The sequence below is a fragment of the Struthio camelus genome, chromosome W (genome assembly GCF_040807025.1).
Source record: "Struthio camelus isolate bStrCam1 chromosome W, bStrCam1.hap1, whole genome shotgun sequence".
In the NCBI taxonomy this organism is placed as follows: Eukaryota; Metazoa; Chordata; class Aves; order Struthioniformes; family Struthionidae; genus Struthio; species Struthio camelus.
Window position 1 is genome coordinate 49,685,928 of NC_090981.1, and position 16,745 is coordinate 49,702,672.

Consider the following 16,745-nt stretch of genomic DNA (forward strand, 5'->3'; position numbering starts at 1 on the left):
CTCTTGGACGCCAGACTTTCCAAACATGTAGCACAAAATCCACTCAACTAATCCCCAAGCTCCAGCTTCTGTATATTTACAGCCAGAGAAGGTCAGCCCTTGGTTTTCCCATGCAATAGGGAGTAACTGAACGCTGGTAGCAAGCACAGGACCTGCTTCTGGGAGGAAATGCCTGAGTGATTTAAGAACTCTGCTGGTGAAGACTTACTACCTGATTGAGAAATATTTATTTTGATGATTGTCTGTTTTTTCACTAGGAGCTGAAGCTGATGAAGGTACTTTAGCAGCACTGTATTTATATCACCTTTTTAGTACGAATTTCAGTATTCTGGGTTTTTCTGTCACTAGCTCGTCTAGAAAATCCCCTTTGAGAAAAGCAGGACCATGGCTCCAGTGTCTGTCGGAGGGAGCCTGTGAATGCACTGCTCTGTTCGTCACCTGTCACCAGCTAAATCCTACTACAGGCCATTCTAGAGCTCTGGTGGTCCCTGTGCAGGATTCCCATGCTTCCAGAAGAACTCTTTCGATGTTTTCATATTCATGTCATTTCTCTGCTATTCTATCAGACTGACAGCCGGGAGCTAAGCAGATCTCCCATAGCTCTCAGTTTTTGTGGGGAAACTTTTTGCAAATATAAAGGAGTAGCTCCTGTTGACACAAACTGATGCCTCATTGAGGAGCCTGTTGATCCACCCTAAAGAACCTACCTGGCAATAAGAAGTTTTATGGCTTTTACGTATGAAAAAGTGCTCTCCACCAGTAACTGTAGATATTTGGCTTCTTTTATGAAAATCATCAATGTCAAGGGCTAAGGGTTCTCAGGCAACAAGAAGACTGACCAGCAAAGGCTCAAGCTTTGGCTCTTAGGCGTGTGCATTGGGTGTGTGTATGGAGGGAGGTGAAAATTTGTGTATAAATAAGGAACAAAAAGGATAAGGCAAGAGAAGAGAGGCAGAACATGAGATTCCATGCCTCCTTCTCGTAAGGATTAAAAAAACGAAAACACTTTAAAATCTTGTCTTCTCTTATGACTGATTCTGGATGTTTGCGTGATTTTCTGCCTTTTGCTTTTAATCTCTGGCCGTGGAAGTAGTGTGCAGGATGTTCACTGATGGTGCATCCACCCGTCTGTGTATGTAGCACGTGTGACAATATGCTGATTTCATACTGACTGCGTGTTTGAGGATCTCTTTTACTTGGCAACTTAGCCTTGTTTAACCCCACCATGACTCAACATGTGAAATCACGTGTATTTCAACAATTCCATCCTCCTTATATTAAATTTCCTTTGCAGCCGAAAGAATGCTATAGATCTACCTTCTATCTATAATTGTCTATTTCTTCCTCTTAAAAAAAAAAAAAAAAAAAATCTTTTGGACTCAGTCCCTGTGGTAAACTTTCTTATCTTCGTTGTTAAGCTCTGAGTTGTTCTGTATGGACACACTGCAGGTTTCACATTAACTGGAAGCTCCCTCATATTAAAAGCCAAACTTCTTTCATATGAACAGTTGTTTGCAGGTGTGGGTACCTGCTGTTGCTATGGATGGAGTCAAGGGATGGTACTTTAGGCGTCAGCTGGAACAGTTGAACTCTGGATTGATGCATGTTAAAGCTGGCTGTTGACTGAATAGCTTGATCACACATGTGTTGCAGGGCTGCCAGATAATTTTTATTTCCTAGCAGTGATTTTATTGCTCAGATCAGTTTGGTTCTTTGCTTTAACTCCTTTCGTATGTATTTGTCATTGGATATGATGAAGAGCTAAGCTATTAGTTTGCTGCTTTGTAGTTCTTAGCCTTGACAATTGGCCTACCCAAGGCTATTTCTAATGAAAACAGCGTCCTGTTTCATATCTTAGCTTTTGCAGGCAGGCCATGGATTACAGCTGGATGATAATGAGGAACCATTTCTTCAACTCTAGAAGAGCCTTTCTTGCCTGAAAACTGATCCCCAAGTCTTCTGTCCCACACTCTTTAGCTATTTTACCGTGCTGCTGACAACGCACTGACAATGCAACAGTGCTGCAACAAAGCTTTGCTGTGCTTAGCTGTGTTATAACTTACTTCTCTGTAGTCTTGTGTGACCAAAGAAGCTCATTTTTTCAAACATCAAAGCTTAGGCAGAAGATGCATGTTTTTTCTTCAAAAAGAACTGAAGCTCTGATATTTCACATTGTGGGTCAGCTGAACAGGTACAGCTTGTCTGAAGCAGAGAGGAAATAAGTAGGATTGTATGTCCTCCAGAGGCAAGCCTGTGATGCTGCTTTCAAAGAGCCCAACTGGTCTAAATTCCACCTCTTGACAGAGAATCAACTTTCTCTTATGAGAACAAAATCCACCCCTGCCCCAGGAAGAAGGATTCTCCTTGCTGTTGTGTACCAGTGTCAAACTCTCTGCCTGCCTTAAAGGCATATGCATGCATAGACATGCTGGACACAGTAGTCTTCTGACTGTTATCACAAAATCTGCTGCTTTTCTGTGCTTCTAACAAAAGACTTGAGATAAAAGTTAAGCACCTTGATTGCTTCTTTCATTTTGCATGATGGGTGCCAGTGGCGATCACAGCATAGAAAATGACATACTGGGACAGAATCCAAGGATTGTTTATTTTCTTATTCTCTCTCTGGTGCTGTGAAAGATGACCAAAATGTCCTATATTGGGAAACTGCTTTCTTTTCTAAAGTATGTATGCAATGGCATCATTTAACGGGTGACTTGGGGCCAGAGGCATGTGGTTTATCTGCTGCGCTCTTATGTGACTGTGGATCTTCTTGGATGTATAGAAAGCTAATGTATTGTTGTTGTTGGCTCTTGGCTACCGTGATATTTGTGTCAGAGAATTCCCTTGATTAATTATATGCTGTGTATAAAATACTTTGTACCAATCGGTTTTTTAAACTTTTTTTTTTAACATCTTGTTCTGAAAGATAAAATAAATTGATGGGAGGAAATCACTTGGCTTTCTTAAAAGATTGTCCTCCCTTCGCTCCATGGTAGCCCAGCAGACCTGCCAGTTCTCCTGCAGATGTATTTCTTCTGATGCAATGAAATTAATTTCTGCTGTTTGTATGCATGTTTAGCTATTTGTTCTTCACCTAGCTTCATCTTGCACCTTACCTGCTGTGGTTTATAGCCTTTGACTCATGTCAGTTGAGTGAGATTTTCCGGAAGAATTTTTTTCTTTTTTTTTGATTCAGTCACCTTTCAAAAATTGTCACCTAAATCATCCTGATTTGTTTTCTTCCATGCTTTCCTGTTTCCCATATTGTTAAGTTGTGTGTTCACCCTGTGACTCCATGCTGAGTCTAGCATTTTTAATTTCCTTGCTTCTGACTTGAGGGTGTTTAAAATCAGTTTCTTATTTCTTTCTTTAAATCCTCCCTCCCTAGGATTTCACTTCACAGTTTTCGTCATGATTATCCTTTGAGGATGCTGAAGTTAATTAAATGTATATGGTCACTGCCACTTAATGGCTTAGCTGTAGTTACTACTGCCCTAGGAGAGTATTTGATGTAGCAAACCCTCCAGCGGTCTTTTGGCATGCCAGGTTGTCTCTGGACTGCCATCGATCTGAAAGGTCAACCGTGCAGTGAGGAAAACCAGCAACATTTGGGAAAACTTTGGGGGAGGAGTTCTCCCCCAAACAGCTGAATGGCCGAAATATCTCACTGTTTTCTGTTGTATTTCCTGACTTTACCTTATGTTAAGGTGAGTCAACATTTTATATTCTCTGAAGAAAAGTGATGTTCTGAGTCTGAGCTCTGTACATAATCACTACACTAAGCTGGTCCCATGCATTAAAAGCTGGTTGTGGAGAACGAAAACCCTCCTTTTTTTTTTTTTTTTTTTAATCCTTAACACAAAAAGGAAAGCAGCAGGAAATTATTTATAAAAACAAAATCAACAAAAGTTCTAGTATAAGTAGTATGTAGGTCATTCATTAAATTAGGTCCAACATCCTAAATGTTTGTCCTCTTAGCAAAATATATTAGGGGCCAAATATTAACATTTTTATTATTGTTTTATGTCATGCTTTCCACTCAGTAATGTATCCTTTCTTTTCCTCTGGTTTCCATTAGTTCACTTTGACCAACTCGGATCATTCTCTGGAACAAGCTATTTCTTTCTTGTGGGAATTAAGTTACACAGTATTGTTTCTTTGGTATTTGAATATCCATCTGAAATATTTGAGTGCTGTGTACCACGTATGGTGTTTTCAGAAGAATTGCCAAATTACACATACTTGCTCCTTAAGAATATTTTGAGTCCAAACACTAGATATTTAGAGTTTGGCACTCAGAATATTCAGTAGATGTCCTATTAAAGATAATTAATTTCACAGCAAACATAAGTCATACAAATGGCAACACCATCCATGTACCAGTTAAATGTTAATGTAAATGAAGGATGATAGTCTTATTCTGTAATAACAGAGCACAAATTTTAACACTGTTTCCTAACCTCTCTTAGTGTTTTCCATGTGCTGGTCCTGAACATAGCAATTGTAGGAGCTGGAGTAGCAATGGCAAGGTTTTATCCAAATATAGGAGGTATCATAAGGTAAGCGTTGCTTTCACATTGAATTTACCTGTGGTGTTACTACATGTTTACCTCTCTGAGTTGAAAAGGAACTAGAAGTGTATTCATATTTTGTGGGGCCTATGCTTTTGTAAGTTGTAAATAATGACTTAAGATCCAAGTGATCAGCTCTGATAAGCAGCTATCTGTAATTGTGACTTTGTATCTGAGGTGACTGGGATGATTCCTCAAGTTCACTGAAGCCTTATCTGAGGATCTTGTAATTATCCAGGCTAAGGAATATTGTGTCAGTATAAAAGCTGTTCAGTTACCATGTGGTTTCTCTCAGTTTTTCTTTTAAGGCCATTTGAAGTTGATTTGAAAGTCCGTGGTAAAAATCCAAGCAAACAAAGAACTCCAAAGGGAAAGCTAACATAAAAATCATTCTACATCTTGTCTTAAATTCACCACGTTTATATACACCTAGATTTTCTATATAATTGAGAAATATTAGAGGAAATGAATCAGTTTTATTTTCTATGTTTGACAACACTGTATAGGTAGTCATTTTCATTTATTGCTGGTTTGCTTCTTTTCTACAGCAAATGGGAGAGAGAGTTATGTAAAAATATAGAAATCTACGATTATAAAACCACAATGACAGGCGTGGATCTAACCACTTTAGCAAACTAATTTACTTTTGCTCAGTAGCTGATCTTTGAGTTTTTTCTCCATCTCTTCTTTTTGTTGTTGTTCTTATTTTAGTGGAAACTTTCTTACTCCAGTAATAGAGAGGGTCCAGTTATTAATTGCAAATAAATAATATGCAATACATTTTTCTGTTTACAAAATGGTCCTGACTTCTGCTAATCTATTGATTATGCATTGTAATCAAACACTTTGAACAATGAATTTTCAGCTGATAAACTGTCTATATACAACCTAACTTACATATTTGCCTTTTCTGTTGTGCAGGTGGTTACTCAATGCTGTAATGTTTCCACTGTCTGAAGGGACAGTTCAAATGTTTGAAATAACAAATGATTTTAGTTAATAATGCACATTTGGCTGCATTATAGCTTAGTAGGTGGAAACTCACAATAGGGAGAATAACGCGAAGGTTTTGGTAAGCAAAGGAGTGGTTGTAAGAGCAGTTGAATGTTTCAGTAGCTGTGATTATTCACATTACCAGGAGGGGCATGTGGATTTTTTTCAGGTCTGGAAAATGATTTGTTAGGAGTCCCGACAGTAAAGGATGCTTAACAAAGGATGCACTGTCTAGACTTTTTGTGTTGTATGTTGACAGATTTCCCAAAAGAAAGTAAAAACATCAAAGTCAAAGGTTAGGGAGTCAGTCCCCAGAAACATCTGGGAATGTGACTGAAACATCAGAGTGCAGCTACTAAGGGAGGCAGGGGAGAGGGAGTTAAATGGCAGTGAAGGAGGTAGAGGACAGCAAAGAACAGAAATCAGTGTTCAGTGACTGCATATAGTGATTGTTCAGTCACACTGTTGCTTTGAAGGAGAAAAAAAAAAAACAAGAAATAAGAGTTAACACAAAGCATTCTTTTTTTTTTTCTTCTTCTTTTCCTTTTCCTTTTCCTCTTCTCCTTCCCCAGATACTCTGGAGCAACATGTGGTCTGGCCTTTGTATTTGTGTATCCATCCCTCATCTACGTGATCTCCCTGCATCGTGCTGGGCAGCTGACGTGGCCAGCATTGATCATTCACATCTTTATAATCCTCCTTGGACTGGCTAATCTGATTGCACAATTCCTATTGTGAAAACTCCCCTTCTCTCTCTGGCTGTCACAAGTGGTACTGTGACATTTGGCAACAGCCTTGAGCAACTCTATCACACATGAGAACTGAACAGTCCTCAACATGAACTGCCTGAGAAAAGCTGCACCTTTGGAACGAATTCAGAGCACATCTTTTAGGCATTTGAAAGGAAATGTGGTTTGCTCCTCTATAAACATGATTTTGTGAGAAGTGAAATATTTCAAATTTGAGTGGGGTAGTTCCACTATTTTGGTTGAGCATGCATCAAGGATTAATTAAGACCAAATATTTTAATTTCCTACTGCCCATGTCTCAGAACACTCAGCTTTCAGCCTTAGGCTGTAGAACTCCTCTGTCTTCTAAAAGAAGTGTTCTTACCTTTAATAACAAACATGCTGTCACAGTATTATTCAGCGACTGTTTGAAACGCTCTTTTTTGCAGTTCTTTTCCGTTTTTGTTGGAAAATGAAAAAATGGTTGTATATGTATTTTTTAGGTTAATTCCTAGTCATTTGAGTCAAAATGCACTCTTAATTTTGAATATGCTATTAAATTTTTGGCAATATTTTTCCTCTAGGATAAATTCCAACTAAGAGAAACAATAAACTGATGTCTCAGTGTTTTATTCAGAACTAATATGTACAGAAGTTATTTGTGAGCTTACAACGAAAAAAATCAGGAGGGTAAAAAAAAATTTAAACCAGACAGTAGCTCAATTAAAATTAGAATTCCAGACTTGACCTCACTTCAGCTCTGTTGACTGGGCTATTATGCGCTGTGAGGTTGTCTTGTCAGGAGTTGAGTGTGCTTTCGTGGGTGTATGCTGGATGCAATGTTCATCGTAGGCTTTCTTCCTCCTCCTCCTTAATCTAGTGATCAGTGATCTCTCACTGCACTCTTCAACTACGTTAGTCCAAACATTTTGGACCTGAAGAGAAAAGTAGCACAGGCAAAGCTACAACACTTGAAAAATTGTGGACTAAATGGAATAAGTTTTAGATAATTCTTAACAGAAGTTGAAGGAATCTGGAAAAGGCTTTGTTGTTTGTTTGTTTTTTAACTTGTTTACTAACTAAGAGTGTGTACATGTGTGTGTGCCCACAGACACTTTCCTTTGCCTGCCACCTGGGGTCTGAGTCTTATTCCAAAACGATCATTAAGTTGCCAGGTACTCACAGAATCTCATCTTTTAAGGTGAGAGGGAGAGCAAAAACTTCAGTACAGAGTTTCAGTCTATTAAAAACAAAATCAGCAAACGTAGAATGATTGCAAGAGGACTCTAAGCAACACCAAACTCCAACATGAGTAAAAGAAGAAAAAAAGTTGGAGTGATGCAATGTTTGCGAATTGGGAATTGAGTTGGGAAGGCAAATGAAATGTCAGGATAAGAATTTTTATTTCTATCTGAAAGACAGTGCAAACCATAACGTAGATAATTTACTCTGTTTCTGTGGGAAATTATTTGATTTTTTTGTAGTAATTTTGCGGACGTCTTTGAGTTAGGCTCCTCAAACTGTGTGGAGGATGCTGGCTTTCTTAAACGTCCTTTGATTTGTATGAAATACAAGAGCAAACGGATCTGAAGTAATATCTGCAGAATAGGATAATTATTTCGGATTCCCTTTTTGTCCTGTGGAACTTTTTTTTTAGATCAGAACTGGAAATATACCCACCATCTATTAGAGAGACATTTTTGCCCCCATCCTTGTTATTTTCCCTGTGTACTCTTATGTTCCACTGCTTGGTTTCCTTATTCTCTAAGGCATATCTGTCCACCCTTTTCACTCTCTCAGAATGAGTCTATCCTGCAGTGCCCAACCATTAGCACTGGCATACACGTCTGCTCTTTAGGGACTGGGTCTGACCTTTCCCAGAAAATTTGAGTTAACCTTCTTATTTGAATGTCTAGGTAGTCATCACTACACACAACGTGATGGTGGCATTCCCTCAACGTTCTCAATAGCATACTTCGTAAGTTACCCCCTCTATATTTTTTCTTTTCCAAAAACTTTCTCCTTTTTTGAGAAATCTGGACCATTCTACAGCGGTAATGTTGCTAAGCCTCAGCAGCTGTTTGATATAGAAGAGTAATTGAACACCGAACTAAAGGGAGAACAGTTGTAGGATTTCTAGCATCGTTGGTCTGACTTGCATGAACCTAAGCTGGAGTTTCATGTGCTTACTAATTACAGGTCCAATGCTTAATTTAGGTACAAACCCTTATTTATGCAGATACTTTAATTTGATGCCCTTGTATCTTCCTTCTGGATTTGATTCCATTTGATCCCTGCTATTGAAGTTGATAGTAAAATGCCTGTTGATTTCAGTGGAGTTAAATTTTGATAAGATCTAGTATTTCAACAGAAATTCCCAAACAAGAACGGACTTCATGCCGATATGTCTTAATTGTCTCTTTTCCAATTGTGCAACATACAATGATATTGAATTAATATTTAGAAGCACATTACGTTTTTTAAAAGCCCGTGTTAGGTCTGGGTTACAAAAATACGTTTTTTTTGGTTTTTTTTTTGCTGCACCACTTACTTATACAGGCCTTTCTAACAGTTTTGGTTTTAATTATAAACTGATAAGTATTAAAGTGATAGCAAATATTTCATTACATTATCATCACCTGAAGTACGTATACTTATGTGAAAGTATTTTTTTTCATTTTACTACATGCAGTTGGGATATTCACAAATGCCAAAAGCAAATTAAGTGTGTGTGAGTAGAGCAAAGCTTTCGATACTTTCTTTTCTTTGACAACAATCATAACATCTTAAATTATAAAGTAATATTTTAAAATTTAATGGCAGCTTAAATGGCTTAAAAGTTAGACCAGAAGTAAATTGCAGTGTGTCCTTTCATGCTAGCATAAAATGTAGTTCTCCACAAACACACATGCTTCATCCCACTTGCCCCTGCTACCTCCAGTGATGGCCTGCTAATTCAAGTTCCTTATATTCTCTGTTCCATCAAATCATCATGTAATTTATAGCAAAAAAAAAAAAAAAATACATTGACCTAACAGTATATTGTGCAATGTCATTTATTCTTTTTTTTCCATAGAAGAAAAATAAATTCTCCTGGAAATACTATATTCTGTCTTTACGTTTGAGTTTTGCTGAAGAAAGCTAAGAGGTGAAAGACTGTCGGCTTTTGAAGGTGCCATGCCTTGAGTAAGATACCACGTTTTCCTTCATAAGGTTACCAGGCTCTTTGTTTGGCAGCAACCCCACCTCACTGAGCTCTGAAAATCCAACCCTCCATATTATGTGGTAACTCTGTGATGCAAACTGAGTTTCATTGCGTGAGGCTCAAGCAGCTGTAATCATTTATGCTGATATCATCAGGTTAAAATCCAGATCTCAGGATACATAAGGAATTAACCCAGCATGACCTTTAGGAATTGCCACAGCGTCAATAGCCAGGGAAACTCCCAGGAAGCTCCAAGAGCAGTTACTGGCACACGTCTGTGCAAGAAGGTCTAGGTGATTACACGTGGCCTATGCACTTAGTTTAAGAGATTAGTTTTTCAGTGAGAGCCTTGTGTTGAGCAGAAATAGTTTTTCTGTCTAAGGGCATAGCTCACTGGGTTTCTATGTCAGCCTTCAGCCCCCATTGCAGTATCTCAGCTCTTAGCAAGGATATTAGAAGAAATTACCTTTTCCACGTCCAAGCTTGCAGTAACCTCATTGCCTTTCTGTAATGACCTAAAATCATGTGTTTCATTTTCTTAATACTGTAGTGGTCCAGATTCATCCTTTCATCTTCAAGCAGGCTTCAAAAATCTCTCCTTTGCTCATTAGTTCTGTTTCCTCTTGCTTTTGTCAGTCACTCAAAGATGCATCTGTTCCAACAAATTCATTTTTACTGCTTTACCTGGATTAATATGTGCCTGGGTGCCACTTAATGTATTTCATCCTGTAACTTAAATGAAGTGTGCAGCAGAAATGAGCATTCAGGGCTCAAACATCGGATCATTTAGGTGGGAGGTGGGGGTTAAGATAGGATGTTCTATGTAACAATTTTCTTTTTTCTTTAAATTCAGCCTTTCAAACTCCACCTACAAAAAGTACATCAAGATAATGGCAGTTCGTTGCAGTGCTGAAAGCTTTGTTGAATTGACAGTTTGCGTACCCAGCCTGCAGTTTGCTCCCTCTTCTGCCAGGTCTCTGCACAATGGCTGGCTTTTGATTATGTGATCATGTAACTTTTTCCACAGGGTGTCAACTTGAGAGTTTAAAGGTTGTGAGGATGGCTGGTTCTCTACCATTGCTCAGATTTGGCATCTCCTAACTTTGAGCGTTGGATTTTGGGCAAACGTTAATTAAAATTCAGGAATGTGCAGTCAGCTCAAAGGTCACTTAGAACTCCTTTGAGGCCTGTGTTGGTGAATGTCCATCTAACCTGGAATAATAGTGGAAAGTTAGGAGGCGGTTAATGGTGTAATTGGATGCTGGAGCTGCTACAGGAAGGAGGCTTCCCATAGTAATTTAGAGAGCCAAGTCTTTCCAATATGGTTTGCATTCAGAGAAGTCTCAAACAGTCCTGTTTACTGTACAGTCAGACTAATGCTGCAATGGCTACGTTTGTTTTGCGGTCAAATAGTAATACGGGAGGTGAGCGATATGTTAAACTCTGGAAAGCATATCTTTGCCTTTTGGGACAATTACACTAAACATCTATTGTGGTTATAATGGGTATGAAAGCACCTGAGGAAAAATAGTAATGGGGAGGATCTTATGCTTGGGTAATAGCTAAGAGATTTTATACCATATCAGGAAAGTAGTGTCCCTATTACCTTCAGTCAGAAGCAGAAATTCATTTCCATGGGATCGTTCTTGAAAAGTGGGGGCTGTCTTTCGTAATGAAAATGCTATTGTAGCAGAGCTCTAAATAACTTCCTAATATGAAGTAAAATATTAATGATGCTGCCAAACACCAACGTGTGTTTATTGTAGCTCATTGTACTGTGCTTGACTGGGGAGAGTACTGTAAGCTTTTCCCTTTGAGTTGGTATTCCATGAGGTTGGAGTCATGATCGGCGTATTTAATTTCTTCTGCAGTTGAGAACACTATTAAAATTTCCTTGGAAAGGAGCAGGACTCACTTCTGCCAGAGCCTTTCTACCCCAAGCTGCTACAGTTTCAGATGATGGAACCAGGGCTACGTAGCCACAGTTGCTCTGTGGTTTGTCCTTCTGAACACCAACTGATCTGAGGGGGTAAGGGAGGATCTTTTTCTTAACTTACCTAACTGTGGCTTTTCCCATATGTCTCACTCTGTAATCCTGAAGTAGATTAGAATCCAGATGAAAAACGTGGCTTTGTATAAAGCATTTTTCAGTTGCTTCTTACTATGTTTATACTGCAACTTGGCTAAAGCTGATTGAATTATTTCCAATTGCCTAAAGACCATTTGAAAACTGCTGTCCGTGTGTTTCTTTTCATCGTTGTTTGAATGGTCTTTTTTCAGTTCCGTGGACCTTGTTCACTTCTGACATTTCATTAAACTGTTAGAGGAAGTTGAGATTAGTTAGGTCATTTCAAATCAACACAGCAGAGCCATTCAGCTGCAATATGAGGGGAGGAGAAATGCCTACACGCTGAGTTCCAGCCCAGATACTAAATGCCACACAAAACAGAAACATTGTCCCCGCTGCCCAGCTGGCTTCATCTTTTAGAGCAAAGTAAGATTGCATTACAAAATTACCCCAAGGGATTCAAGTTACAGGCCAGTTTCGGGAGGAAAAGGGAGAGTGTTTTGCTTTGAAACTGTTTTTTGATTTATCTTTTTGGTAAATATCTATTTGTTTGCATACAGACTTGTAATAAGAGCCCCAGATTCAGGATACCAAGTTAGCATGAACAACCTCAGGGAGAGATCCTTTCACCTTCCAGCATGAGAGATCTAGGGGTTTGGGCTGGTGGAGGGTCACAGAGGCAGTAAAGCTGATTCCCTCTCCTTCTCTGTGTTGGCAGTGAGAGTTCTGGATTTGGGAAAGCTTAATTTCACACAGTACCTTTTCTCATACAGGAGCACAACATTCTTTACAAACTGAAGGCTGAGTCTCGCCTATCCTGTGGGCAGCCCTTTGGCTTAAGAGGGAAAATTTACATGACTAAAGTCCTCCTCTGTTACGGAAATACAGCTGCTATTTAGGGTGGCAGCCAGATAGACCACAATGGACTAAAGATCAAATCTTACTTCTGTGAAAGTTACTAGGAGAAGTTTACACTTGCCCAGGAAGCTGCTGTTGTCTTCCTGAAACTGGGTTTTTTGAACACTTGACATCATTTCGTGGTGGGTTTTTTTTTTTTTTTAATAGTGCCATCAATTCCCTAACTTTTTTTTTATTAATAGCGGTTCAGGTTCAAATGTTATCTTGTCCCTCCTCCTGGCATGTCTTACATGAAAGCAGTGTGAAATGGAGGAGTAACCTCTGATAGCCAAACGCCAGCTAGCTGTGATTTGCTGTTTGAATAATTAGCTGTGCTATCAAAGGGTAGCAAAATTTGTTCTTCTTAATTCTGTTTCCCCCCACCCCTTTTTTTAATTAGCAAGTCTGAGCTGAAACAATGCTGATCTATGGCAACAGTGAGTTGCAGTTGCATAGACTGCTCCTACTCCAACAGAAGAGAATAATTTTAAAGGAAGATAGATAAAGACAGTCTTTGCACTCTGAGTGCACTTGTTTATACCACAGAAAGCACTTCTGCAGGCAGCCAACTCCCCCTTTGTATTGATTGCGAGAATGGTGGGCTAGATCTCTTCTGAAAATAAACTGTTACCTAGCAGTTTGCAAGATGTATAGTTTTTCATTCCCTTCGTGTATGCTTTCACAGATAACTCAGGTGCCCCGATGAGCCCCTTTCAGACAGGTTTGTTCACCTGATTTGCAGCTTGGTGTATTAAATTACCTTTTAGTGGCATCAAAGGAGTACAGATGTGACCACAGGTTCCCACACCTTCCCTAGGAGCTTACGAGAGTGTCCTAGTTCTTTCCGCACTGAAATCTGCCCTCAATCCCTGTCCACGCTGGAATGTCAGTGGTTACCTCCTAGGTCAAACTGCAGCTAAACTGCAGCTGTTGGGTAAACTTGTTAAAAACCTGGCTTCTATGTTTTTTTGTGAAGGCACTGCTTAGTTTTCTTTAGCACATGACTGAGTCTTTTACCTTCATCCCATGTGTTTATACAGAGAAAATCAGGCCGTTGCATGGCAGAATGTTTTAACGTTGCTTATGCTTCACAGTGCAACCTGACTAAAGAAAGTCTCTGAAAAATGAATCTAATAAAGTTATCTTCTGTGCTGAATCCAGTAAGCAAAGCGTCTGGAAAAAATTCACTAAAAAGTAGGATCCATAAGAAAGACAACTACAGAGGAGAAGCTTTAAAAGTCATCAGAATGCACATAAACAAAATTTTCTGGCAAAGGCAGTCTAAACCTCTAGCTTACTTGGGCCCACTGCCATCCATAAGAATCTTTCCCTTTGCTTTCAATGGGCAGTGGTTCAGGCTGTGGAGAAACTGGTCTTGAAAAGATTTTGGCAGTTACGAAAATATTCTAGCAGAAACAGCTGGAGTCAGCTTTCCAAGCAAGAAGCTAGATATACTTCATCAGCTTTTATTCAGGTGCAATGGGGCCTGTATCACAGTTAACATTATGTTGTAGAGTGTAATATAACAGGTTTACCTTTTAAAAATCACCTAACTGAAAAGGAAAGCACCAAAGCAAAACACAGAGTATAAGCGGGAAGCGCTATCTGAATTTTTTGTGCTTTTCTAGTGCAGCGATAACTCATATGGGAAGAACCTTAATATCTTTAAAGATACTCTTGCTGGCTATTTTATGCCAGGGTATGTTTTGCTCTTTGACTCTGGACAGAAATGCATAAGCATCCTGGGATTTGTGCTTAGGTACATCGTTGTTCCCTTACTGCTTGTTCTTTGCATGCTAATTATTCATCAGTGTTTGTCTGTGGTGTATTTTGTAGCGTTTTAAACACATGGAAAGTATGCACCAAGCTGAACAGGCTAAATTTGATGAATCATCTGTTGTGTGTGTCTCATGTATTTCTGGGGAAGAAAAAAAAAAACACTCAGAGCGCTCTTTCCTCTTCAAATACACTTGTAAGGAATGATCCCAGAGCTGCAAAAGATCCTCCCTTTCCGAAGTGCTGTGTGAATTTCCATGCAGTTCACTACCTTCACTACTGACTAGAGCCACAAACCTCAAGCCAGCAGACAGTTGGAGAGGAGCTGTGAACTTTCCTGACCACATTTATTTTAAAGTGTTAGGCTGAAGTATATATAGAGTCGCAGAAGACCCAAAACTCAGCTTTCTAGCATATGCTTCTCAATCAGCACCACAGCTTGTCCATTATACTACACTGCCTTTTAGAGCAGCTAATCCAGTTTTGCTTAATCTAGCTATAAACTATCCCTGATCCACCACTCCTGATCACAGTTTTTCTGTAACGGATGAATGAATGGTTGTATAGCCATTTAGGTACGTCTGTGTCAAGCTCTACTCCGGTGACGGGGCTACAGAGGGCCTACTGACTGTGCAACTTAAGGAGAAAGACTCTCTTTTGGGATCTGGAGGCCTAAGCATCTAAATTTTTCTGATGACATAATTTAATAATTTAGAGAGGGCCCAGCTGGGTGTGCCTTACACACCAATAATGTGCATCTATATTCTATTGCATGAATCCATGAAGTGTGCATTACACCTTTTCATCATGCTGGCCTATAATCAGTTGCATCGAGCTTCCACCTTAATATCCAATGCACCAAGAGGAGGAGCAGGTAGCAACTGTCAACTTCACAGACTAGCTCTCCATAAAACCTCATGCTTTTAGCTCTGAGGGTTTTGGTTTAATGTTATGTCTTAGCCACAATGGCACGAGTGACTTCGAGAGGCATGTTTCTCGCTGGCAGTAAAGGAAGAAGCAAGAAGCAGATCTGCTGGTATAGTACAGGTACACACAGATGCAGCTGCTCGAGGCTGTATGCATTTTCCAGCTGCACACGTACACACACACAAGGTGGTGCCCTCCAACTGAAAAGCTACATCATCACTGCTAAACTTGGTATAGCTCTGTGGATTGCTTTGCTGTTCTTACTCCAGGAACTTCTAAAGGGAATAAAACGTGTTAGATGTCTTACTGAGGCACGCCAAAGCGGTAGAAGAAATAATAGGAAATGAATAGGAAAATGGCCTGTAATGACAAAAGCTACCTCCGGACATGGGGAGTTCCACCCAAAAACCTGAAGATGCACTGAGACAGAGAAAAGCACTGTGTGATAGTTTCTTTCTTCTTACCCCTCTCGAGAGTATTAGTAATTAGTATACCTCTGAGCTTCACTAAGCTCTTGTTTCAGCCAGATACTCAAAAGCAATCAGCCAGGTATCCCAAAGCAATACATACACCAGTTTAGCCAAATTAGCACTATAAAGCTGTAAGTGAATGAGCTCAGCACAGCAGAGCTGAATGTCTTCAGAAACTGTGCAAATGGGGCAGTCAGAGGTGCAAATCTTCAAACTAAGAGTGTGCATGTGTAGCTGATGCAAAAGCTTATGCAGTCTCTATTAAGGTCTGGTTTTAGACTGTAAAACATGAGACAAATGGAGTACATTATTGATAAAAGCTGTAGGCTATATGATATGAAAAATCATTCTCCTTAACATCTTATTTCTTATTTTTAAAGATTTGGGTCCTCAACAATATATATTTTTGTTTGCTAATATTAAATAAATCTCTCTTGGAAGAGAGAGATTCTGTTGCCTGGGCCCAACTCATAGCTCTAAGGGCAACATAGCATTAAATAAAGTGAAACAATTTGAACTTGGTAGAGTTTTCTGCTGTGAAACAACTACTTTTATAGTAAAGGCATTTAAGAGTGTTCCTTTTTTGCCTTCAAGAGTTTTGGAGTAGTCCTCCTTTTGCAGTTTTAAGATGACAAAATAGTTCCAGTAATTCCCGATCTCCCTGCCAGTTTATTATTAGTGCAGTTGGCTACAAACCAGCTGACTGATGTCAGTCTCGTAATAAAGAGTGACAAAGCTAGACAAGGGTCCCATGAGAAACTGAAAGAGGAGGATCAAACACAATTGTAAATCTGTATAAGAGACTACAAATTCTCTGGCAAAAGTTTCACAGTTTTTTATAGCACTACTTATTCAACAGGTTTTCTTTCTTTCCCTTTTTCTGGGTGCGTGCGTGTTGCATCGTTCTTTTTTTTTTTTTTTTTGGTTTTTGGTTTTAATATGTCATGTAATAGAGTACATAGAGTGCATGAATATTCTTATTTAATATGAGCACATAACACTTTATTAAATATGACTCATGAATATATCTCACAAGGTAAAACATTCACCTAATTATTTGCTGTGCAGTCTTAGGTTTGCATCTTGTTATATACATGAATTGTAATTTTG

At 39.1% G+C, this 16,745-nt stretch overlaps 1 protein-coding gene across 17 annotated transcripts in view; it reads left to right on the top strand.

Moving 5' to 3' along the window:
• The window catches only part of LOC138064045 (neutral amino acid transporter 9-like), a 52,480-nt gene extending 40,956 nt beyond the window's left edge, over positions 1-11,524 (top strand). For 10 of the 17 annotated variants that reach the window (XM_068924746.1, XM_068924758.1, XM_068924756.1 and 7 more), the window contains 2 exons: positions 4,470-4,559; positions 6,137-11,524. In XM_068924746.1, the coding sequence (XP_068780847.1) occupies positions 4,470-4,559; positions 6,137-6,302 (256 nt within the window). In that variant the 3' untranslated portion in view covers positions 6,303-11,524. The other 7 variants (XR_011137256.1, XR_011137257.1, XR_011137254.1 and 4 more) reach the window with 7 other exon arrangements.
• Positions 11,525-16,745: the final 5,221 nt, after the last annotated feature.